The sequence below is a fragment of the Hevea brasiliensis genome, chromosome 17 (assembly GCF_030052815.1).
Source record: "Hevea brasiliensis isolate MT/VB/25A 57/8 chromosome 17, ASM3005281v1, whole genome shotgun sequence".
Classification (NCBI taxonomy): Eukaryota; Viridiplantae; Streptophyta; class Magnoliopsida; order Malpighiales; family Euphorbiaceae; genus Hevea; species Hevea brasiliensis.
In genome coordinates, this window is record NC_079509.1 from 11417491 (window position 1) to 11444713 (window position 27223).

Here is a 27223-nt window from a genome sequence, read left to right on the forward strand (position 1 = left end):
TGATGATATATATGCCAATTGATTGGAAGAAAGACCAATCGTCAAAATGACACTACTTTAGGTTATTCAAATCAATTTTGACTATAAGTTAAAAAAAACCTTTAAAAACATACTAAAATCATCAAAAAAATAAAGCCATAATTTTAAAAGTTAGAATTTTCTTTTAACGTTAAGCTTTTAAATTACATATTATTATTTACTATTAACAAAATTGTTATGAGTAGGATTTTTATCTGTAGTTTTAGGAATAATATTTATAATAAGATTAAGATTTATGTAAGAATTATCAAATCTTAATCTTAATGTGTTTCTCAAATATCTCATAATTTTATTATAAATGATAAAATATTACAATATTATATATAGATAGATTTTAATTATTTCTATTATAAAATTCTTATTAAAAAGTTTAAAAGATAAAAGTAATAAAAATAAAATTTAAAATAATTAATAAAACATTTAAATATTATATTATTTTTATATATTAAAATTAAAATATATATATATATATATAATTAAAATTATTAGATCAATTCCCTAGTCTGTAAAAGATTAATTACACATGGAAGAAAAATGTTTACTCTTTAGGTGAAAATAAATCCACCAGTAATGGGCCCTGAAATGACGGTACGATCCTTTTCTTCGATAAATTTTTAAGGTGAACTCGATATTCCACGTGGCATGTGATATAAATTGGTAAACTAATTGTAGATCGACACATACATAAATAATCTTTAAAAGAAATATACATAATTATTGGATAATTATAAATTCTTGATAACCATTTTATATAGAATTGTCTATATACTATCATTGCTTTATTTTAAAATATACAAATATATTATATGAAAATGTGATTCACAAAAAATATGAATTTAATTGATATTTCGAATTGAAGAAATAATGGACCAATTTAAACAAGTTCTCTTTGATTTTTTATAATTAGGATTATTATATCAAATTAAATCAGGTTATTAGTTAACTCGATCTTTGTGTTTGATAATTATGTTCTTTTTTTAATATACACTTCACTCATATTACTTTATTAAAAATTAAATAATTTATATTATTAAATTATTTTTAAAATTAATAGATTTTATTTTTTCAATGAAAGTTAAATAGGGCATCTAGTAAGTTAACAATTATATTTAAATAAAATTAATTTATTAACTAAAGTTTATGACTGCGCCACTAATCTCAGTAAAATCAATGTTTCAACGTCATCGAATCTAAGGATTATATTATGAATTGCGTGTTAATGAATGTCATGATCAACCATGCCACCTTAGACATTGATTTAGACTAGAGCTCACTTTTTTTCTTTTATCGAAACAGCGATTGATTCAAATTCATTTAGCCATAACTTTTTCATTTTCTGCAACGCCATGTGTCAATGTTTTTTTCCCTGTAAGAAAAGGCAGAACACGCTAACTTGATATTACTGTGGAATTATTGTTAGGAAAATTATTTTTTTAAATATATTAATTAAAGAATAATTTAAAATTATATTTAATAAATTTTAATTATAAAAATTTTAAAATAATAAAATTATTTTTTAAAATTATTTTTTAATAATATTTAAAATAATATTTTTACCCAAAAAAAATAATTTCCACACTCAGTACCAAAGAAACACGTCATGTGCCAATTCACTACACGTTTTTTCGTGGATCAGACTACACAGTAGACTTAATATTTTCTAAAGGTGACGCAGTGGACCGTCATGTCAGAACCCACTAAGCGCAAGCATTTTCATTCCACGTGTAATTAATTAAATTTTTTTATTTCAAATCAAATGTCATTTTATTACTAAACGCCACAAACGTCGCCGTGCTAGGGAGGAAGCGACAAAACTAGAGGTCCTCTTTTTATTTTCATTTTTTTTATAAAATTTTTATTTTTTTAAATTATGAAATATCTTAATATTAGTGATTAATTTTATTAATTTATTTTTAAATTTTCTCTAATTTAATATTTAAAATTAATTTTAAATTTTCTCCGTATTTAGTCCTCAGTCAACATGCACGTAAATTACGTGTCAATTTAAACTTCATCGCAAAACCACCCCAAGAACGAACTTGCAAGACTCTGCCCTGCATGTTCTCCTCACAATAATCATGTGTCGTACTGCATGCTTATGAGATATCATGTTACAATATTTAGTTATTCTATTCACCAATAATAATAAAATACATCAATAATTTTATTTTAAAATAAAAAAAATTAAATTATAAATTTAAAATATAAATATATAAAATTTGTAAATTTAATAAGTAAATATATATATTTATTTATTTTATGTTTTAAGGGCATATAATATTACCATTGGTATAAATTTGGACTTTTAATAGCATTCTATGCCAAACTTAGAGTTCTTTGGACACCGACATTATTTTTTTAAAAATTTTATTTAATTTTATTTTTTAATATTTTATAATCAATGGACTAAACTAAAGTTTATTTTTTAAAAATAAAGTTAATTACCATATTATGTTATTCTCAAATCATTTTGTGATAAAACTATTTATAATTTAAAATTAGGCTAAATAATTAAAAAAATCCAAATATTTATAAGTGATTTCTTTTTTAACAAAACGTTTTAATCTTATCAATTTAGTCTAAAATTTTCATATTAATTTTAATTTTAGTAGTTATCTTAGTTAGATGAATTAATTGATAAAATAATTCAAAATTTTTCCAAATTTATTGTTATTAGTTAATTATTTTATTTTTGTTTTATCATTTTAACAATTATTTTTAAATAAATCAAATAAAAATATTATTTTAATAAATCAAATACTAATTATTTTGGAAATTATAATTAGAGTTATTTTAGTTACATTATTTATTAATATTTTATGTTTAAATATTGGATTTTATTTTATTTGTTAGGCCTTAAATTTAGAATAAAATGATGAGAAAGATGTAAAAATATAATAAAGAAAGAAAAAAAATAAAATTAAGATAATAATATTAAATACAATAATCATTTATTATTTTTTTAATCAAAAGGAGGTCCATTTTTTCATTAAAATTATAAAATAAATTAATAAAATTAAATAGATCAACTAAAACTGACAATATATAAATAAAAATATTTGAATAATTTATACATTGGTTAGTCTAATTATTTTTAATTAAATTTATTGCTAAAACCAAAAATGATACAAAAAAATTTATAATTAAATTAATAAAATTCAAAATTTTAATTAAAATTAATATGTTCATCTAAGTGCATCTAATATGATGAACAAAATTTAATCTCTAATATTATCTTATCACAGTAAATAAATACCTGATTTTGTTATGAACATAAATTTAGTAATTATCTAATTCGAGCTGAAAATTAACTTAAATCTGATAAAAAAATTTATCAGGTTGAGCTAATTGAGATTATTTTTCTCCTTTTTAAATTAGATAAAGTCTTGATTTTGATTCGATTCAATTCATGTTTGTGAATTTTAAAAAATAAAAAAAATAATTATTAAATTACTTAAACCAAAATTAAAATTGACGAAACCTGTAATTCAGGTTGGGATGTCTATTTCACTGACCCAAAAAAAAAGCCAATTCCAACTTGAGATTGGACCAATTACACATAATAAATTCTAAAATACACTTAGAATTTATTTCACATTGCTATTAAAATAGCCGTTGTTTAAAATATGTTAATAAAAAAGTATTAAAAATAATTTAAATTAAATTTAATAAATTTTAATTATAATAATATTAAAATAATAAATAATTATTTTTTAAATAATGTTTGTAATAGTATTTTTTTTTAAAATAATTTTCACCCTACGATTATAATGCTAAACGAACACTTCAAAAATCAAGAGTTAAATGTTATATTTATAAGTTTTGATAGGATAATTATTAATTTAATTATCTAAATTAACAGATAATTATAATTAAGTAAAAAGTTAATTTAATTTCTAAACAATATTAATTTAAATTACTCTTATTAATCTTATATCAAGCATGGGTTTAGAGTAGTATTTTTTTACTCATAAAATATAAATATAAAAAGTAGAGCCATATAATAATTATTACAGGAATTACAAAAATTACAAGTAAATGAATAGTCTCCCCAGCTGGTATATAAATGCAACTTCCCCTCAGGCACCAAACCAAAAATCCAAAGCAAGAATACACGTAGTATTTCCAACTTCATTTTGATATTACTCTATAATAGATAATTTTCTGCAAAAATGGAGAATACCACCACAAATGGGCATCTCAACAATGCATTGCTTATCAACAAAGGGCATCTCAACAATGGCCTGCACAGCATACCAAAACCAAAACCCTCATTAGCACCCACACTAGGCCACCACCTAGCACGCCGACTGGTTCAAGTTGGCGTCTCAGACGTATTCTCAGTTCCCGGAGACTCCAATCTGACCCTTCTGGATTACTTCATCGGAGAACCAGGGCTGAACCTGGTGGGGTGCTGCAGTGAGCTGAATGCAGGGTATGCAGCTGATGGGTACGCGAGGGCAAAGGGTGTGAGTGCATGTGCTGTTACCTTCACAGTTGGTGGTCTAAGCATTCTGAATGCTATAGCTGGTGCTTACAGTCAAGATTTAGCAGTAATTTGTATCGTTGGAGGTCCTAATTCTAATGATTATGGCGCTAAAACAATTCTTCACCACACCATCGGATTGTCGGATTTCTCCCAGGAGCTTCAGTGCTTTCGGGCAGTCACTTGCCATCAAGTAAACCCTTCCAATACTTGTCACTTGTGCCCGTTATAGAATCAAAATCCTAATATTTTAAAAATTATATATATATATATATATATATATATATATATATATATATATAAAATCCAATTATGTTAGTTTATGAATTTTGATACTAATCAAATTACTATTTAGTCTAGTGAAATTAATTAGTTGGTTCTTTTATTTTGAAAAATATTCCTGAATGAAAAATAAAAGTTTTGTTGTGTGGAAACTAATTTTGTATCTTTTAAAAAATAGTTCAAGTATTTTCATTTAATTTTTTAGGCATCATTTTTGTGATTTCTCTGTTGAAAAATAATTTTATTGAATTATCACCTTGAGCACTTGGAGATCTAATAGAACTGTTTAACTTTTTTGGGTAGATAAATTATATAATTGTCTATCAAAATGATGAAAAACAAAGAAAAAATGAGGAGAAGAAGGATGTGAGTGCAAAGAAGAAGAAACATGGAGAGAGAAATAAAGAGAAAAGAATCGAGGCAATTTGGGTGTAATAAAAATTGAAGGGACTAAAGAGTTAAGGAAACCAAATTATAGGATTAATTAATGTATTTTTTAAAATTCAAAAACTAACTAATTAATTTTACTAAAATAAAATAACTAAATAATAGTTTGATTAGTATTGAGAGACTAAATAGTTTAACATAATAAAATAGGAGGAGTACATAGTATATATTTTTCAAAATAAATAGACTAAAAAAATTTTATTAAAATATAAAAAATAAATAATAATTTTCACTAACCATAATTAATAAGACATCTTAAAATCAAAATCAATTATCAAATTCCAACCATAATTAAACTGTATATAAAAAGATTGAGATTATAGTTTTAAACCTCGGTGGATTTGACTTCTTCCAATAAAATTAGACAGAATGAGGAAATTAATACAAGAAATCAAGACTATTAATGGGTTTGTGGGATGTGTGCCTCTTAGTCTGTCAGTCCATGATCTTACTTGTCAGGTTTCAGTAAAAATTAGAGCATATCTCATTATGGTTGCAAGCTAACTTTCTGTTTTATTGCAGGCCGTGATCAATGATTTGGACAAGGCCCAAGAACAGATTGATGGAGCAATTACAGCATGTTTAGAAGAAAAAAAGCCTGTTTATATCAGCATTAGCTGTAATTTGGCGTCCATCCCTCATCCCACTTTCGTTCAGGATCCTATTCCACTCGTCTTCTCTTCCAAGTAAGATTAAAATCTGCAATTTTGCTTTCCAAATGTAGAATTAGTTTTATCTGCATCTCTTTTTTTTCTTGTTTTCAGGATGAGTAACCACATGGCCCTGGAAGTAGCAGTGGAGGCAGCTGCAGAAATCCTGAATAAGGCAGTCAAGCCTGTTCTGGTTGCTGGACCAAAACTCCGAGTTGCTAAAGCCCGCAATGCCTTCATAGAGTTAGCAGATTCTTGTGGCTATGCAATTGCAGTCATGCCAGCTGCAAAAGGCCTTGTGCCAGAGAACTTCCCTTGCTTCATTGGGACTTATTGGGGCGCCGCAAGCACCCTTTACAGTGCTGAGATTGTGGAAACTGCTGATGCTTCACTCTTTGCAGGACCAATTTTTGATGATTTGAGCAGTGTTGGGCATTCATTGGTTTTCAATAAGAGGGCGGCTATTATTGCAGAACCTGAACGAGTAATAATTCCAAACATGCCTGTATTTTGGCGCGTACCATTGAAGAACTTCCTTGAAAAACTAGCAAAAAGACTCGATCACAACACTAGTGCATATGAGAACTACCAGCGGATTTGTGTTCCAGAGGCACTTCCTCTGCAATCTGACCCCAGTGAGGACCTGAAGACTAATATTATGTTCGGGCACATGCAGAAGATGTTGTTGGGTGACATGATTCTGTTGGCTGATGCAGGCGATGCATGGTTCCAATGCCAGAAACTGAAACTGCCAGAGGGTTGTGGGTAAGCAATCTATCACCTTGATACATATATCAAGAAAATTTATTAATTTACCAGGCTTTATAGAGAGAAGAAAATGAATTTGGGAATCTGTGCAGGTATGAGACTCAGCTGCTATATGCATCAATTGGTTGGTCAATAGGTGCAACTCTTGGGTTTGCACAGGCTGAACCAGACAAGAGAGTTATAGCTGTTATAGGAGATGGAAGCTTCCAGGTCTCCATAGATTACACATATATAATATGATTAAATATCTTCACGGCTAACTCTGATTCATTTAAGGCAAAAATTGTCTTTTTTTCCTAATTAAGCATATGCACGGCTTGCAGATGGCCCCACAAGAAGTGTCCACAATGCTTAGATGGGGACACAACAGCATCATATTCTTGATAAACAATGGTGGATACACAATAGAAGTTGAGATTCACGACGGTCCCTACAACGTGATCAAGAACTGGAGCTACGCTGGGTTAGTTAATACAATACAGAATGGGGAAGGCAACTGTTGGACTACCAAGGTAATGAAATAATTTTTATTTTTTCGGTGGACATATGAACTCGAGACTTCAGATTCCCACTTTCCACAAAATTACCATGACCAACATGTTTTTTAATTATAGGTTCGTTGCGAGAAGGAACTAATTGCAGCAATTGAAACAGCTATGGGTGATAAGAAGAACTGCTTGTGCTTTATAGAGGTGATAGTTCACAGGGATGATACTAGCAAAGAGCTGCTTCAGTTTGTTTGCAGGCTTGCTGCTGGCAATAGTCGACCTCCCAACTCTCGTTAGCGTCTGCTTATTCTGAAGGAAGAGATGCTAATTCAGTTTGTGTGGACACTACCATAAATGATGTCTACTTAATCAGGTCCAGACAGTAATTTCCTTTGGCTTATAAAATTATAAATAATGTCCTTTTAATCATAAATTATAATTTAGTGATACGCTATAAAATTAATGATCCATTTTATCTTGCAGAACAAAATATTTTTTTCATTTTCTAATTAAGTGTGGATGCAGACTTAAATTTACAGGGGCCTAAAATTCAAAGGCCCTCTTCCTAAAATAAATGTGAGAGAATAGCAAGTAATAAAAACACTTTTATTAAAAGTATGAGTAGTTTTATTAGTTTGTCGTCTGACTTAACATTGAGATAAAAAATATTTATATTTTAAAATAACTTTTATCAAATTTTGATCGATTTTTCAACATCAATAACATCGCATTAAACACACTTTCTAGCAATTTTAAACTTTTAGTTCAAATTAACTCAAAACTTTTAATAAGTCGAGAAATAGTAAAACAATATATATTTAATTTTTAAATATTAAAATTATTCATTATTTTTAATAAAAAAAATTATAGAAGGAAGAACAAAAACCAGAAAACCCATGTCATTTCATCTTATCTCTTGAAGATCAGAGTTGGAAGGGATAACACCGATTAATAAATCATGGACTAGCAACAAGCTCATTGGGCACCCCCAATTTGATTGAAAATTGTCGTTGAGCACAAAGTTACAACAATGGCTTTGTAGTGCAATAGTGAAACCACAATGCCTGCCGTGGATGTGGAACATTAAGCAAACAGTATCATCAAATTACAGACTTGCCATGATTCGAAGCTTCCCTCAAAATTAACCTTTCCCAATTGAATTTAAATCAAAAAAGTTTTGGGTAGATTTGAAAAAAAAAAAAAAAAAAACTTAAAATTGACTTTATTTGAACCTGTTCAAAAGTTTAAGGGCCTATTTTAACTTTTTCCCAAATTGAAATTGCAAAGCTAATTACATTGGTAGTGGCGTACTTCCTGATGCAAGGCTATGTTTCGGAAAGTGTCCCGCCGTTAATTACGTGGGCAGAGGCATGTAGTTATAAGCAGGACATATTTTGAGGAATAAAAGAAAATTTGCCGTAGAGAAACACAACTTGAATAAATTGCGCAAGTTGCTCCATTATCTCCTACATGATTCATACAGCAACAACACTCACTTATTTCGTTTAGCTTGTTGTAGGTATATATGGTCACTCTCTCACCTCTTCAACCTCCTGGACTCTAGTGCTACCAACGCTTAAAACTCTGATACTAATATAATATGCTTAAAAGACAACAAACAAAGAAGATCATTTAGTAGCTTAAACACACTAAGTAGAATTCAGTTAAGGTAGCTCTTTTTAAGCTTTTTTTTTTAATGGAATTAAGTAAGACAAAGAAACAAAACAAGAACTTAACGACAAAAGTAAAATTAAGCTATAATTAATTTTTTTCATTAAACAAAACAGCAAACCAATAAAAGAAAAGGAGAGGACTTGAATTTGGTATCATTTGATAAGTGAAACAACAAGCCATGAGAATCACAAACACAAATACATCAGTAACATTGAGCATGTAAGCAAAGAATCAAAACTAGATTCAATTTAATTAAACTAAGCATGGCAGACGAGAGAAAATTATACCTTCAAGTTTTCTGTTGCCATACAAAGCGAACTGCCTCTTGATCTGAACAAGGGCACGACACAAGGCAGGGCTCTTAGCAGCAGAAGCGGCAGCCCAGGCAGCTACTTTAGACGGTGAAGATGGCATTGGTTCTCTAGCTGGAGATTTTTGCTGCTCGGGGTCTTCCTTCTTACTCCTCTCCCCCATGAATCTCTGAGTAGACTCAATTCCCCTCCTTGCCAAAGCCATCAGACTTGCCTTCCTCTGCTCTTGCTCTGCCTCAGTAGGAACGGAGCAAGACCTTGACAATGAAAGGAAGGAATTAGGCAATGGAGAATCAAACTCCTGATGGTCATTCTTCGGGGTCAGCACCCCAATGATTGATGATGATCTAGTTAGAGGTTTTCCACTGGAGTTTTCACTGTAAATGCCACCCAAAGAGAGTCCAAGATTGATGTCTAGTTTTTCTTGTTTAATTTCTTGAGTGCTCAATTGGGTAGTTTCTTTGGGATTCTCTTGTGGTGAGAATCTCTTCAAAAGGTATTTTGGTTGCCCATTGTTTTGCTTGAGGGAAAGTTCGGTTTCTTCAACCTTCACTTTCTCAGAAACTTCATCCATTTCAAAAGGAAACTGAAAAGACTGGACTGAATCTCTTGCAGTAACTTTTTCTGTCATCACAGAGCAGATGAAGTTAGACAACATAAAAAATAGAATCCAAAGCTTAAAAATCAGTATATCATCGCACACCAACTAAAGAATCCACAGTAACAGAGTAAGAATTCAAATCATTGCAGGCTAAAAAAAAAAAAAGCTAAAATATCAGTAAAAAAACCTGGAAAAGAGCTGGAAGTTGCTAAAATATCAGTAAAAAAACCTGGAAAGAGCTGGAAGTTGCAGATAATGATAGAGCAAGAAAATAGAAAGAGAATTACAAAGAAAAAGGTGACAAACCCTGCTGAAGTTGCACAGTTTTCAGGCTGATTCCAGAGAGAAAGAACTTCAAACCGAGGGGAGTTAAGCTATCAGCAGAGAAAATGAATTGGAAAGAAAACCAAAAATAGTTAACTCACGAAATGGAGTAGGAAAGACAGTTTCCTTTTGGTTTTATAGATGACAACACATTTCAAAAAGGCCACGTGGCAAGCAGTGGAGAGAGAGAATACATTATACCAATGTCATGTACTGTTTATTACAGCCTCTGTGTGCCGTCTCCGAGTCTTTTTGCAAGTTGCAGCTCTCTCTGCTGACTCATGATACCAGAAAACACCTGTTCCCTGCTCTACCTACCAACTACTCTTCTGTTCTCCTTCCCCTCTTAATCCATTTGGGCTACTTTTGTAATTTCCCCCATCCTTTTCTGCTAATTCAAGTGCCTTAAATAGCTATTGCCAGGCAAATTTTACCTGTTTCCAATTCTTTCTTTCCATTGGCAAAGAGAAGCTGTAAAGGGAATCTGATTAGGAATTAAGGGAAAAACTTACCAAGGTTTAATTTATTATAAATTTAAAATATAATATTTAAATTTTTTTATAGATTTATTTATTACACATTCAAAATAAAATATGTGTGATGTAATTTATCTATTAAATAAATACTAAATTTAAATAAAAATATTTTAATATATGAAATGCTCAGTTTTCTTCTTTTTTTTTTTCATTTTTACAGTGCAAAATTATTATCTTTTCTTTTAAATATATTTAGTAATTTAATCGACTTGAGAAGACGGTAATTATTTTCAAATTTATTTTTTTTAATTAATGAATTTTTTTAATTTAATTCTGATTTTAATATTATGTAAAACAAAAAATAAGGATAAAATTTCTTGCCCCAATCTCATAATATTTATTATTTTATTAAAACATAATTTACATGTATTTATATATTTAAATTATAATTTTAATAAAAATACAGATATTTATTATATTTAAAATTTTAATTTTAATTTAAATATTTTTTATAAGTAAATTTATATTATCTAATAATAAATTTAAATTAAAAAATATCCATGAGACAATCTGTCCGCGATGGAGAGCCCTACCCCAATCACAAACTCCGCTAAAGGGAAGACGGAGCAGCGATTGGTTGCCATTCTTACGTCTTGAATCCCATTTTTGATAGGCAGTTATTTGTTTTAGAAAATGAGAGTGGAAGAAGTAAAAGTTGGCGTGGTAATAGTGAATAAGAGAGTGGGAAACAGGAAGGAAATGAGAGTGGGGCTTGCAGCTTCAGGCAAGCAATGGCGGCGTTGGCGTAAATAAAAAAAGTCACTTTTGCTGAGTTTAGGTAAGTTTGTGGTGTCAGTTCAGTGGACACGTCTCGAAATCAGGGGTGTTTTGGCAGCCAATTTCTAATGGGTGGGATTTGGCAATATGGCATTATTCCGCTACGACATAGAGGGTTTTCCTTAATTTAAAAGCCGATTATAAACTTTCAAAATAAATTTATTTATTTATTTATAATATTTTTAAATTTATAAAATCAATTTATAAATTAAAAAACAATTCAAAAATAATAATATTTTATTAAATTATTCTCATTTAATTTATTATTTGTATTTTATGATATAATTTATATCACGCATGCATTTTGCAACGTACTAAGGCAGAGGTCTCTCATGAAAATACAAGAAGGAAAGTGCAGAAGATATAAGCATAAGCATTTCAGGTTTTCAGTACAATGTTATGGTTAGATAAATCGTTATAAGAAAATAAATTTATCAGAAATTAATCAGTTGCAAAGCAACTACAGTTCTCCGAAAGAGAGCTTGTTTTTTCTCCAGTTTGCTCAAGAATATCTGGGAATAAACTTCAAAAACATATCAGTGGTGATTACCCTTATATTGCCATGAGATCACTGCATTTCCGCATCAGAAAAATGGATCTTGAAAACAGTCCACCAGCTCGAAGCAATTTCTGCAATGAGAAAAAAAGTGAATTCTTGGACAAAGAAGAAAAGAAAATCTCCACTTGCAATTTTTATGGAAGAACAAATGACATACAGTGAAAATCTGCTTTTGATGACTCACTTCGTAGTTGAGCAACAATTTATCAAACTATCAATTCTAAAAAATTCTAATTTCCTAAAGAGTTGTGAATATCACTAAGTTTATCCAAGACAAGCTCATGAAATGATGGTATAGGAATAGATTTATGAATAAAATCAGCAAAACAGTTTGAGCAACTGTGAGAGATGAACACCAAACCTTGCTTCAGAACAACAAAAGGTAGGGAGATTATTGACGCTATTTATCACACATGTCATAAACCTAAGCATTTTCTTGTCTTGAAAAACAAAACTCAACCAAAAGTTCCATGAGGCATCCATAATTCATCTAAAACTACACAACAAAACAGAATCTGCAATTGAAATTTCCTTGCAACTCAATTCTGGATGAGATTGCATAGGTGGATGAGATTGCATAGGTAAGGAACCTAAGTCTTTTATTAAAGATTTCTCTTTCCCAACAATAGATTGTTGAAATAATTATGCGATCATCTTAACTGATGAATTTTGAGTGAAGTCATGAATGAAAGCTATTAAAGATTCAACCACACACATGTCACAAGTATATTCAACTCAACTAAGCCTTTATCCTAAAAATTTGGGGTCGCTATATGAATTCTCTTTCTCCACTCTAAACGATATTAGGTTAAATCCTCGGGAATGTATAATGCTTCTAGGTCATGTTGTACTACTCTCCTCCAAGTCAGTTTAGGTCTACCTCTTCTTTTCTTTTTATCCTTTAACATAATGTGCTCTACTTGTCTAACTGGAGCATCCGTATGTCTACGCTTCATATGATCAAACCACCTCAATCTCCTCAACTTATACTCAATTGGTACCACTCCTACCTTTTTTCTAATATTCTCATTACGGACTTTATTTAGTCTAGTATGGCCACTCATCCACCTTAATATTCTCATTTCTGTAACTCTTATCTTAGATACATATGACTTCTTCAGTACCCAATACTCACTACCATATAACATGGCCGGTCGTATGGCTGTACAGTAAAATTTTCCTTTCAACTTATTGAGAATCTTGCAATCACATAAAACTCCAGTGGCACGTCTCCACTTCAACCATCCGGCTTTAATCCTATGACTAACATCCTCCTCACATCCCTCATCTATTTGAATGATTGAACCGGGATATTTAAAGTGATTACTTTGGGGCAGTATCACTCTATTCAAACTAACTCCTTCCTTATCACTAGTTCGGCCTTCACTGAACTTGCTATGCATGCATTTTGTCTTCGTTCTACTTAACTTAAAGGTCTTTGGCTCTAGAGTACTTCTCCAAAGCTCTAGCTTTCTATTGACTCCTTCTCGCGTCTCATCTATCAGAATTATATCATTTCGCAAATATCATGCACTAAGGGATACTCTCTTGTATATGTTTCATTTCTAAAACTAATGTAAAAATATAAGGGCTTATAGCTGAACTTTGGTGCAATCCAACTGAGATAGAAAAATCTCTTGTGTCCCCTTCCACTATGTGCACAATAATAGTTGCTCCTTCATACATATCTTTCAACATTTGTATATACCTAATAGATATCCTCTTTTATTCTAACACTCTCCATAAGACATCTCTTGGAACACTATCATAAGTCTTCTCCAAATCGATAAAAACCATGTGTAGATCTTTCTTTATATATCTATATTTCTCCACCAAACTTCTAATGAGAAAGATCGCTTTCATAGTTGAACTATCAGGCATGAAGAAAAATTGATTGAAAGAGATAAAAGTGTTATGATGTAGTCGATGTTCCACAACTCTCTCCCACAACTTCATAGTATGGCTCATGAGTTTAATTCCTCTATAGTTTGAGTAACTCTATATATCTCCCTTATTTTTAAAAATAGGTAGTAAAATACCCCTCATCTATTCATCAGGCATTTTCTTTGAGTTTAGAATCTTATTAAACAATTTAATTAACTATGCCACTCCCATATCTCTCAAACACTTTTATACTTCAATTGATATTTCATCGGGTTCACAGGTTTTATCCACTTTCATTCTCTTAAGTGCTTTCTTTACTTCTAAAGATCTAATCCTTCTAATATAATTCACATTCTTTTCTATTGCTTTGTAGTCTATATTCACGCTATTACCACTTTAACTATTATTAAAGAGATCATCAAAATAATTTCTCCATCTTTCTTTAACGTCCTCATCTTTCACCAATATTTTTCCTTCTTTATCCTTAATGCACCTAACTTGATTGAGATCTTGACATTTCTTTATCTCCTCCTTGTTATTCTATAAATATCTTTTTTCTCTTCTTTAGTCCAAGTTTCTCATATAACTTTTCAAAGGCTTGCGCTCTTGCTGGACTAACTGCCTTTTTTGCCTCTTTCTTTGCTATCTTGTACTGTTTATATGCCTCATTATTATTACACTTAGGTAATTTTTTATACTAGTCCCTCTTTCTTTTCACTACGCGTTGTAAGTAGAGGATGCCCCAACGTTTATATCATTTGAATCCATATCATGAGGTGTGATGAAATTTTTATGTTGGTTGTCATCTACCGCAACCCTCTTCCTTTATACAGGCTTGGGACCGGCTAAGTACAAACTATTTAGGCGGGGTTACACATGTCATAAGTATGCAAAAAACAAAACTTTTAGTTTTGTATGTGATACTCTTTTGCTGCCCTTCTAGGCTTCTATCACAACTTTTGGTTACATTTTATGCCGACTGTCCCTGGCATAGACACCATTATCTTGATGCCAGACGTGAAATAGCTTCTGGATATTTTGAAGTAAAAACTCTATTACATCAATGCTTCTTACATCTATGTAGTATGTTTTAAAACCAAGCTTGGCAAAAAGCTTAAACATCTATTCATTTACCTTAAGAAATGAAAATTAACCTTTCATTTGGTTCTTAATTGTGTGGAGGAAATGATGAGAAATTAAAGAGAAGAAATAGAGAGAAAAGAAGTGAAACTAATTTTTTTTCATTCTTTGGATACCTCGCTAAAATAGAAAAAAAATAAAATTTTTCTCCTAATAGAATTACTTAATTGCTATGAGTTGTGATTTTGTTATTACATAATGTTAAGGGTATATAAGTAATTTTAATATAAATAGTATCTAATTTTCTCAATTTCATGTGAAATATTTTGGGTTAGTGAAGAGAAATTAGGAAATGTAATTTACCTCCCTTTCTTCTCATTTCTCCCATCTATTTGCCATTCAAATAAAGGAAATTTCAAGAATCACATTTCTCTTCTTTTCTTTTTCTCTCCATTTCCCCTAATCCAAAAAAGAGTAATATTTTCACTGTATTTTCATGTTTTAGAAGAGATTTTGCTCTTTCAAAACCTTCCAATTAAAATAAAGCCTTAAATTCCAAGCAACTAGATAAAGAAAGAATACGCAAAACTAAAACATAGCGAGAAACTTTCTTCCTCAAAAGAATTGAATTGAGAATTCAAGTGATAACAGACCTACATGGATTTAGCATCTTATCTTGCTTTTCTAAATAAAAAGTTGTGTGCAGTGCTTACTACCACTTCAAATATATTATAACAAATTCCCTTTCCCATGAATCTGGTTTACTCCTGTGGGTTCCTGTTAGCTTAGTCATTCATCCTGCCCCTCCCACTTGTCTCTTCAAAAAATACATCCTATTTCAAAACACCCTTTCACTTATCACATGACCTATCAATACCAATTCTCCATTGGATTTAACTCATACTTCCTCTAACAAAGCCACATCAACACTGTCAATCCAATCAAATAGAGATCTAATTATCATTAGAAGAATCAATCGCACATTGCAACATCCAAAGATACACATTGAAATCAAGACTCGCCCAAACACCACAAGCCCAAAATAGTCAACTCTGGCTCTCACACACCATTCGATTTCCTAATAAAAAGGGGCTAATACGAGCACTCTCATGTTATGCGTGCATATTGAAATCAAAAGAATACAAAATAGAGTTAAATAATAATAATAATAATAATAATAATAATAATAATAATAATAATAATAATAATAATAATAATAATAATACAAAATAGAGTTTAATAATAATAATAATAATTTACCTAAATAAATTGCCAAGTTCAGACTAAGAGAATGAACAAAATTGTAGAGACTGAGATCATACCATGTTGAGGGCCCACTTGTAAAAGGGGGCTGTGAGGCAAAATTTCATCTACTAGAATTATATAAAATGCACTAGGTAATGCCTAGGAAAGATGGTGGAGTCACAATGGTCTCACTTAAATACCACTACCTTAGATAGCATTTTCTAGACATGCACTTCATACAATCCTAATAGAATCAAACCACTGGTAAGTACCGTCTTCCCATAACACTACCACGGTACTAAGGATTTATGTCACGAAGGCATAGATAGACATGAGTCATCACCTGGGTAATAACCGAGACATATTCAGTATTTCTTCTGAGGGTCATGGATGGCAACTTACTCCTTGCAGAGTTTCCACAACTGTCATTACCATAGCTCAATGTCTAGGTTTGGGAAACTAGGTACGTAAGAGGAAGTTGTTAGGCAACCCTTACGTCTGGTCTAACCTTGTTGATTCGAGTGTTAGTCCTCTACTAATGTTTTTAGAAGTCTTGTTTATTATTTCTCTATTAAATTTTATCCTAAAAATGCAATTATAATCCTACACACGCAAGTAATTCACAAAAGGGTTGTTGTTTATAAACAATTTTGATGCACAAGTAATTCCTATCTATGGGGTTACTAATTATTTAAATGATATTAACTAGATGATTAAAATTAATTTATTATTGAGAATTTAATTTACAAACAAATTCAATTTCAAACAATCATAAGTTTCTATTTAAACTAATGAATTAAATTTTCACCAAGTTACTCTAAGGATAATTAAACTAAATTAATTATGTACATGTGTAATTTATTCTAATATCACATAAGGCCTAAACAATTACAACCTAATGAAGATTTCTAACATACAAATTTATTTTACAATTACTAAGTATTAAATTATATTTATTTTACATGCCAATGTTAGTTTAATTTACAAATAAGATTAATTTCAATTTATCAAGTATTTATTTAAATTAATTATATATAAAAGTCAGTTAAATTAAAAATAAAGTTAATTTTAATTTACCAAATAAAAATCCTATTATTACTACATTTTCATGCCAACAATTATTTTAGGAATTTAGAGCTACTTCCTTTGTGATAATTGCAGTTGTCATTGGAGCAAGCTACCTTTAAAAAAGTGTCTTCTTTTCTAGTATGGCAATGATATCTATGGCTTACTCCCGTTTAGTTCCATGTAAATTCCACGCAAATGCCCTCTTTGGTACTTACCTTAGGGCTTCAAGAAAAATCTTGCAAGAAAATCTTATTGAAGAAAAGAAAAGAACCAAAAGAGTTTTGAATATAGCTCTAAATCTCTTATAGCTCTAAAATATCTTTAAATAGCTCTGAATTTTCTGAATCTTTCCTTTTTTTTTCCTCCCTCAGTAGGGTATTTATAGGGTTTTGGGAAAGAGATGTGGTAGGGTTTGGAGTTCTAGGATGATAAGGTTTAGATAACTTAAATAACTAAGATATGATTGGGGAATTTGGGTGAGACTGGTATATGAATAAGATGTTTCAACCAATAGGAAAAGAGGGAAAGGGGAAGACACCAATAGAGAGTGAGGAAGAGAGTGGGAAGGCACCAATAGGGAATGAGTAAGAGAGTGGGAGAGAGAGTTTGTATGGGAGAGAGAGAAAAATATATATTTTCTTATTTTTAGAAAATAAATTAAATGAGTTTTATTTAAAATTCCTAACTAAACTTTCTTAGACCCATAGGCTCAATTAAACTTAATTAGGTCCATTTAAGAACTACTCATATTAAATTTAAATAAAACAAATTATATTTAAATTTAATTTCTCAAAAAATTATATTATTTTTTTTTTCAGGATCATACCACAGAATTAATAATTTAGCTCTATGCCTCTAATTACATCTTACAATCATATAATTTTTCATCATCAGGTTTTTTATAGTCTCAATACACATACTCATTGCAAAATAAGGGTCTACACCACTTCTCTTCATTGTGAACTTGAGAGTTCTATAAAGCTTTCAGCTTATCAAGAGAGAAACCATAGAATCAGCCATTGATACCATAGAATCAGTCATTGATACCATAGAATCAGTCATTGATACAACAATATTAGGGGTTCACACAGGCAGAAGAGGGTTTTCCGGTTTTTGGGTTGCGCGCGGCCAAAAAAAATTTTAATTGCAGATTCTGAAAAATTACAAAATAGTCCTCATCTGACTAATCTGATTTTTACCAATGCCTGGGATTGTGAAGTCAATAGCCCGTTGTTAAATAATGAAAATTAATTTTATTTTTCACTAATGCCTGGGATAATTAAAAAGTATCATTTTAATTTTTTACTTCTTTTTTCTCCTCTGCCAATATCTTCTTTTCTATTGACAAAGGGCATCAATAGCATTGATTGTGAGCTTATAAGCAATGCATGCTAATTCCCCAGTTTATGAACTTTAATTTTGACTTAATTTCAGGCAAAAAGACAGTTTTTGACTTAATTTCTTCTATGGAGTAAATGAATCAGAGAGAGTTAACCGTGAAGATATTAATCATATTATATATGTATATCGTGTAATCTATAGAAACCAGGAAGTTTCCATCTCCTATACAAGCTATAACTCGCTTGTCTGGTTCAGCCTGTGCAAGTCCAAGAGTTGCACCTATTGACCAACCAATCGATGCATATGGTAACTGACTCTGCATAGATTCCCAAATTCATACTCTTTTCTCTACACAGCCTGGCATGTTATTAGATTTTCTTCATATGTATCCATGGTGACAGATTGCTTATCCACAGACCCTTTGGCAATTTCAGTTTCTGGCAATGAAACCATGCATCACCTGCCTCAGCTAACGGAGTCGTGTCACCCAACAACATCTTCTGTATGTGCTTGACCAGAACATTAACCTTCAAGTCCTCATTGAGCTCAGATTGCAGAGTAAGTGCCTCTGGAACACAAATCCGCTGGTAGTTCTCATATGCACTAGTGTTATGATCAAGTCTTTTCGCTGGTTTTTCAAGGAATTTTTTCAACCGTACGCGCCAAAGTACAGGCATGTTCGGAATTGTTACTCTTTCAGGTTCTGCAATAATAGCCTTCTTCTTATTGAATATCAATGAATGGCCAACACAGATCAAATCATAAAAACTTGGTCCTGCAAAGAGCGAAGCATCAGCGGTTTCCACAATCTCAGCACTGTAAAGAGTGCTTGCTGCGCCCCACTAAGTCCCATGAAGCGAGGGAAGTTCTCTGACACAAGGCCTTTTGCAACTAGCATGACTGCAAATGCATAACCACAAGAACCTGCTAACTCTACAAAGGCATTGCAGGCTTTAGCAACAAGGAATCTTGGTCTAGCCACTAGAACAGGCTTCTGCCTCAATCAGGATTTCTGCAACTGCCTCCACTGCTACTTCCAGGGCCATGTAGTTACTCATCCTGAAAACAAGAAAAGAAGAGGAGTATAAAACAAATTATACATTTAGAGATCAATATTTCTGAATTATAATCTTACATCGAAGAGAAGATGAGTGTAATAGGATCCTGAACGAAAGTGGGAGGAGGCATGGCCACCAAATAACAGCTAATGCTGATATAAACAGGCTTGCTTTCTTCTAAACATATTGTCATTGCTCTATCAATCTGTTCTTGGGCTTGGTCCAAACATTGATGATGGCATGCAATAAAACGAGTACAGAACGTTAGCTTCCAACCATAATGAGATGCGCTCTAATTTTTACTGAAACTTGACAAGTAAGATCGTGGAGTGATACAACGCAAGGCACACCGCGCACATATCCCACAAACCCTTTTTTTTTTAATCAGATCCCACACGTATCCCACAAACCATGAATAGTGTTGATTTCTTAACTTGTTGTAATTTCCTCATTCTGTGTCTAATTTTATTGTAAGAAGTGAAATCCACCGAGATTTATAACTACAATCTCAATCTTTTTATAGGCAGTTGAATTAAATGCCTCAGAGATGAAAGTAGGAGATACTCCAGGCAGTAGCTGGTTTATTCTTTTTTTTCTAAGTAGGATCCAAAATATCTATCTTATTAGATATGATACTCTATGCTTCCAAATTTTTTTATTATTTGTAATTTTTTTTTAATTTAAAATAGTTTTGATAATAAAAATTTTATTTTTTTTTAACTTTCACTACTATAGCAAATTCTTTAATTTTTAAAAATTTTAGCTTAATTGTAAATAGTTATTATTTTTAGTAAACGGTAAATTTTGAAATAAATTGACAATTAAAATTATGATATATATGCCAATTGATTGGAAGAAAGACCAATCGTCAAAATGACACTACTTTAGGTTATTCAAATCAATTTTAACTATAAGTTAAAAAAAAAAACCTTTAAAAACATACTAAATGTGAAAACCCATATACATTTATTATTTATTATTATTTTATTTTAATTAGCTAACAATAATTTAATATATTTATAAAAATATATATATATATATTATTAGATGGTCTACTTATTTATTTTTTTTTATTTTTGAAATTAAATATATATCTGCAATCTGAACAACCCAGTTCAATAATAACTCTTATCCCATTCTACACCTAATAGAACTCTTGAAATATATATATACCCTAATCATCTCTTCTGCTAAACTTTGCTCTCAAAACCTATTTGTCACCTCTTTTTTTTTTTTTTTCTTCTATCAAATACTCTCAACAGAGAATCCCTAAATTTTTACTTCTCTATGTACCATGTTCGATTCTGTTTTCAAGGTAAAAATTCTCATTCCTTATTTAATAATGGGTGAATTTGATTTTATTTTTTTTCCTCGATTTGTTACCACTACTCTAGAAATTTATTATTTTTTTTTTCCTTTGATCATTGGTATTGAATTGGGTTGATCATGATTACTGCGAGATAATAACCTTCAATTTAGATTTTATATATATATATATATATATATATATATATATATATATATATTTTTTTTTTTTTTTTTTTTTTGGTTGACGTGCGTCCTGCGTCCCTGCGTTTATATATATATTTTGGTTGACGTGCGTCCTGCGTCCCTGCGTTACTGTGCGTGTGTATATATATATATTAAAATTTCTTTTATTTTACTATTATTTAATATTTCTCTTTAATACTTTGGGTGTGTAGGAGATTCGAATATTCAATCAGCCAATTGAAATTGTCTCACTTCCATTGAAAATAACTATTGTCTTGGAGGTTCCAAGTGAGTGATAATTATAGTACATGGCACTGTTTTTGTCCCTTTAAAAATTTCTTAGCATTAAGTTTATTATTAAATGAAATTTTAAATCAATATTTTAACAATGATTTTATATGTGATTTTCTAGAATTTTATTTTATTATTGAATTTTATTTCGATTTTGATTAAATAATTGATTTTGTCAACTATCTCTGCATTAGACCCATTAGGATTCCGGGAACAGGCCTTTAATGTATTATTATTGATTGATATTTGACTATAAAATTTACCGATGTGTTACTGAATTGATTTGATATTGATTTGATTTTATTGAAGTGATTTGAGATTGATTTGATTTTATTGAATTGATTTGAGATTGATTTGATTTTATTGACTCTCTGAAACTATTGAAATACACTATTGGAATTGCACTATCAGTTATTATTTGATATCTGAAATTTTTTATTGATTTTGATTGATATGTACAAAATTGGTTTTCTGTTTTGAGTTGGTACCTGTGCCCAGTATCTGTTTCTGTTATCTGGCCCCGCCGTGGGGACTATCACGGTATTAGGTTGCATTGTTGAGTCATGCATCATTGCAGTTTATGGTTTGCATTAGTATCATATGCATTGATATCTGTGAAGGAGGAGGAAAGTATCTGATATCTGGTTGCGCGCTTACCATCTGGCCTTTGGTGATGTGGGGTATCATCACCCTGGTGTATTGTACCATAAAATTTTTATTGAATGAATTTATTTTATATATATGTTATATGAAATTATTTTATTAATGATTTTGACAGCATGAGCATGATTTTATTGAATAGAAAATTTATTGTGAAATTAATCAAGCGTCTGCCTGCTCCTATTCCGTTGTGTGCTATAATTATCATTCACTGAGCATCTAGCTCAAACCACGTTTTTTCTGTCTGTTATCTGTTTCAGATCAGTAGAATTCTGCAGCTGATCCAAGTATTCAGTCCATTTTCTGGAGAGGGACAACTTTGATTTGTTCTCATGGTATGCCCGAATTCATGTTTTCTCGGGCTAATAATTAATTTAGTTTATTGAACAGTTTGAGTTTTTATTGAAATCTGTAGAGACTCCGCAGTTTACCTATGGGATAATTATGATATTTATTCAGCATTTTGTTTATTTGGATTTTGTCTATTTTTGGGATTAGTAAGTGACAATATATTCATTTAAGATACTCTGATAAGGCTTGCATGATTTAAGAATACTTAAATTATGCGCTGGTCACGGTTTAGAATTTTGGGTCGTGACAAAGTTGGTATCAGAGCTGCTCCGCGTGCAACCTTGAACGATGGTGGGGCAAACCTCAGCGAGGACGCTGAGTCCCATAAGGGGGGTGGATTGTAACACCCTAGGCAAATCACACATCGACAAAATACGGGAGAGATGCTGGGTTTATAAGATGGAGGTTCCTAACCCCTATTGACGCTAGGCAAATCCCACATCGACAAAACACGGGAGAGATGCTGGGTTTATAAGATGGAGGTTCCTAACCCCTATTGACGCGTTTTAAAACCGTGAGGGCTTCAACCCAGAGCGGACAATATCACTAGTGGGCCGGGCCATTACATTTGTGGTATCAGAGCTCGGTTGAGGTCTAGTAAACTTGCGGAGCATAGGATCCTTAACGTCTTTTCAGTTTATCATTGCTTCAGATATCCAAGGCCCTTCAGACTTTTTTTCACCTGTCTTAATTTGGCTCACATTTTCAAATTTAATGCTTGTTTATTAAAATGAATAGGTGCCTGGGTCTATTAGACGTAAGAGGAGAACTAAGGCCAAGGTTCTTAATGGTGCAAACCTTGATCCAACAGGGGAGGTACCACCTCCAACTATTAATCAGACATCTGAACAGATGCCTATGGCTAAGACTGGGGCACAACCATTCTTTTGTTTCTCCATACTTTTCCATGATATTTAGTACACCACCTACTTTGTAAGAGTATCCTTCATCTGTATCAACACCTATGAGGAACGCAATAGACACTAATATGGTGTATAGGGGATGTATAGTTCACATTGGAGATAGGGAATTAGTTGCAGATCTTGTTTCTTTGGATACGTTTGAGTTTGATGTGATTTTAGGCATGGATTGGTTTGCCACTTATCACGTTTCATTGGATTATCATAATAAAGTTGTACTCTTTAAATTCCTGGGGAGGCAGAATTTCAATTTCAGGGAGATCGCAGTATAGCCTCTATTAATCTTATGTCTGTAGTGAGTGCTAGACGATTATTGCGAAAGAGGTGTAAAGGCTATCTAGCTTATGTTAGAGATGTTCAGGTAGAAGGTGCAGGTTTGGAGAATGTTACAGTGGTTAAGGAGTTTCCTAATGTGTTTCCAGAAGATTTATCAGGTTTACCCCCGGAGCGAGAGGTAGAGTTTGGTATAGACTAAGTTCCTGGAACTGAGCCCATATCTATGCCACCTTATCGTATGGCACCCACAGAACTTAAGGAGTTGAAGGAGCAGCTACAGGATCTACTAGATAACGAGTTTATTCACCCTGGTGTTTCTCCATGGGGTGCTCCTATGTTATTTGTACGGAATAAGGATGGGTTTTTGAGAATGTGCATTGATTATAGGCAATTGAATAAGGTAACTGTGCGTAATAAGTATCCTCTTTCACGCATAGATTACCTGTTTGACTAACTTCAAGGTACAAAATATTTTTCCAAGATTGATCTTCGATCTGGGTATCATCAATTGAGGGTCAAGAAAGAAGACATACTCAAGACGGCCTTTAGGACTAGGTATGGACACTATGAATTTCTTGTAATGTCTTTTGGTCTTACCAATGCTCCGGCCGCTTTTATGGATCTCATGAATTGAGTTTTCAAGCCTTTCTTAGATCAATTTGTTATAGTGTTCATCGATGACATTCTAGTGTACTCAAAAAGTAAGGAGGAGCATGAGCAGCATTTGAGAATTGTCCTTCAGACCTTACGAGAACATAAGCTATATGCCAAGTTCTCAAAATGTGAGTTCTGGTTAGATAGTGTGGCTTTCCTAGGCCATACAATATCGAAGGATGGGGTGTGCGTTGATAAGAAGAAAGTTGAGGCAGTGCTTCATTGGCCTAGACCCACAACTGTGTCAGAGATTTGTAGTTTCTTGGGTTTAGCAGGGTATTATAGACAGTTTGTTCAAGACTTCTCTCGTATTACATCACCTTTAACTAAGTTGACACAAAAGAATGTGAAATTTCAGTGGTCTGAGGCTTGTGAAAAAGTTTTCAAGAGCTTAAGACTCGTTTAACTACAGCACCAGTGTTAGCCCTTCCATCCGGATCAGGGGGTTATGTTGTGATGCTTCTAGGATTGGTTTAGGATGTGTTTTGATGCAACATGGACGGGTTATTGCATATGCTTCTCGTCAGTTGAAAAGGCACGACCAGAATTATCCAACTCATGATTTGGAAATGGCTGCAGTAATTTTTGCTTTGAAAATCTAGAGGCACTATCTGTATGGTGAGACTTGTGAAATGTTCACTGACCACAAAAGTCTCAAATACATCTTTGACCAACGTGATCTTAATCTTAGGCAAAGAAGATGGGTAAAATTGCTGAAGGATTATGATTGCACCATACAGTATCATCCTGGAAAAGCTAATGTAGTGGCTGATGCTCTAAGCAGGAAGTCTTCTGGTAGTTTAGCCCATATATCTACCAAGATGAGGCCTTTGATTGGTGAATTACATGAGTTGCTAGATCAGGGAGTAGAGTTTGAAATCATAGCTAGATCACTCTTAGCACATTTTCGAGTTAGGCCTATCTTGATTGATCGAATTAAGGCTGCTCAAAAGAGGGATTCTCAGCTGTGTGAGATTATAGATAATATTCATCAAGGCCAAGCTCAATGATTCATGTTGAATGATGATGGAGTTCTTCGTTATGGCACTAGACTTTGTGTCCCCAATGTTGATGAGTTGAGAAGAGAAATCATGGAGGAGGCACACCATTCTGCTTACACAGTACACCCAGGTTCAACTAAGATGTACCGTGATTTAAGAAAGCATTATTGGTGGGGTGGCATGAAGAGGGATGTTGCAGACTTTGTTGCTAAATGTTTGACTTGTCAGCAGGTTAAGGCAGAACATCAGAGACCATCTGGGTTACTTCAGCCATTGCCTATTCCCGAGTGGAAGTGGGAGCATATTGCCATGGACTTTGTTGTGGGTTTACCTAGTACACGAGGTGGTTACAATGCAATTTGGGTGATAGTGGATAGATTGACAAAATCTGCTCATTTCCTTCCTGTGAAGACTACATATGACTTTGCTAAACTTGCACAGTTGTATATAAACAAGATTGTTAGTCTTCATGGAGTTCTAGTTTCCATTGTCTCTGATCGTGGTACTCCCATTTACTTCGATTTTGGAATAAATTACAAGAAGATTTAGGAACACGAGAAGACTTTAGTATCGCTTTTCACCTCGCACGGATGGACAAATGTAAAGGACCATAAAGACATTAGAGGACATGCTTCGTGCATGCGTTATGGAGTTTGGTGGCTGTTGGGATCATCATTTGCCTTTAGTGGAGTTTGCTTATAATAACAGTTATCAGGCAAGTATAGAGATGGCTCCATATGAGGCATTATATGGTCGAAAGTGTAGATCACCGGTTTGTTGGGATGAAGTTGGAGAAAGAAGGCTTACTAGACCAGAGTTGATACAATTAACTTCAGAGAAGGTTCGACTAATTCGTGATCGACTTTTGACTGCTCAAAGTCGACAAAGAAGTTATGCTGACCCTAAGCGTAAAGATGTAGAATTTATGATTGGTGATCATGTATTTCTGAGAGTTTCCCCTATGAAAGGAATCATGAGGTTTGGGAAGAAAGGGAAGCTTAGCCCTCGTTTTGTTGGTCCATTTGAAATTTTGGAGAGAATTGGAGCAGTTGCTTACCGTTTAGCCCTTCCACCTGGTTTTGCACATGTACATCCAGTTTTCCATATTTCTATGCTTAGGAAGTATGTACCAGATCCATCTCATGTTTTACAACCTCAAACCATGCAAATTAGGGATGATATGTCATATGAGGAACAACCAGTAAAGATTTTAGATCGACAAATTAGGAAACTCCGGTCTAAGGAAGTGGCTTTGATTAAAGTCTTGTGGCATAATCACTCAAGTAGTGAGGCCACATGGGAGGCAGAATCTGAAATGCGAGCCAAATATCCTCACTTATTTGATTCTTCAGGTTAGAATTTTGTCTATTCAAATTCGGGGACCGAATTTTTTTTAAGGGGGGAAGTATGTGAAAACCCATATACATTTATTATTTATTATTATTTTATTTTAATTAGCTAACAATAATTTAATATATTTATAAAAATATATATATATATATTATTAGATGGTCTACTTATTTTTTTTTTTTTGAAATTAAATATATATCTGCAATCTGAACAACCCAGTTCAATAATAACTCTTATCCCATTCTACACCTAATAGAACTCTTGAAATATATATATACCCTAATCATCTCTTCTGCTAAACTTTGCTCTCAAAACCTATTTGTCACATCTTTTTTTTTCTTCTTCTATCAAATACTCTCAACAGAGAATCCCTAAATTTTTACTTCTCTATGCACCACGTTCGATTCTGTTTTCAAGGTAAAAATTCTCATTCCTTATTTAATAATGGGTGAATTTGATTTTATTTTCTTTCCTCGATTTGTTACCACTACTCTAGAAATTTATTTTTTTTTTCCTTTGATCATTGGTATTGAATTGGGTTGATCATGATTACTGCGAGATAATAACCTTCAATTTAGATTTTATATATATATATAAACCTTCGTCCCCTG

The 27223-nt window shown here is 32.1% G+C and overlaps 2 protein-coding genes and 1 pseudogene across 2 annotated transcripts; 1 reads left to right on the top strand and 2 right to left on the bottom strand.

Annotated features, from left to right (window-relative positions):
• Window positions 1-4132: 4132 nt before the first annotated feature.
• On the top strand, window positions 4133-7583 carry LOC131175598 (pyruvate decarboxylase 2-like). Its single transcript, XM_058140251.1, has 6 exons — window positions 4133-4718; window positions 5777-5940; window positions 6019-6669; window positions 6765-6882; window positions 6996-7184; window positions 7287-7583. Exons 1-6 carry the CDS (start codon window positions 4212-4214, stop codon window positions 7455-7457), a joined length of 1800 nt encoding a protein of 599 aa, XP_057996234.1. The 5' UTR covers window positions 4133-4211; the 3' UTR covers window positions 7458-7583.
• Window positions 7584-8135: 552 nt separating this feature from the next.
• LOC131175242 (ninja-family protein AFP3-like) lies at window positions 8136-9719 on the bottom strand. Its single transcript, XM_058138941.1, has 2 exons — window positions 9122-9719; window positions 8136-8224 (listed from the first exon to the last, which is right to left on the bottom strand). The coding sequence occupies exons 1-2, from the start codon at window positions 9717-9719 to the stop codon at window positions 8136-8138; spliced, it is 687 nt and encodes a 228-aa protein (XP_057994924.1).
• A 118-nt stretch (window positions 9720-9837) lies between these two features.
• On the bottom strand, window positions 9838-19977 carry LOC131175243 (pyruvate decarboxylase 1-like; annotated as a pseudogene).
• Between the last annotated feature and the right edge of the window lie 7246 nt (window positions 19978-27223).

Coding starts and splice junctions, on each gene's coding strand:
- LOC131175598 (XM_058140251.1), top strand. CDS start 4,212: ATGGAGAATACCACCACAAATGGGCATCTCAACAATGCATTGCTTATC. Junction 4,719..5,776: donor GGGCAGTCACTTGCCATCAA/GTAAACCCTTCC, acceptor GTTTTATTGCAG/GCCGTGATCAATGATTTGGA. Junction 6,670..6,764: donor AAACTGCCAGAGGGTTGTGG/GTAAGCAATCTA, acceptor GAATCTGTGCAG/GTATGAGACTCAGCTGCTAT.
- LOC131175242 (XM_058138941.1), bottom strand. CDS start 9,719: ATGGATGAAGTTTCTGAGAAAGTGAAGGTTGAAGAAACCGAACTTTCC. Junction 8,225..9,121: donor TGGCAACAGAAAACTTGAAG/GTATAATTTTCT, acceptor CATCCACGGCAG/GCATTGTGGTTTCACTATTG.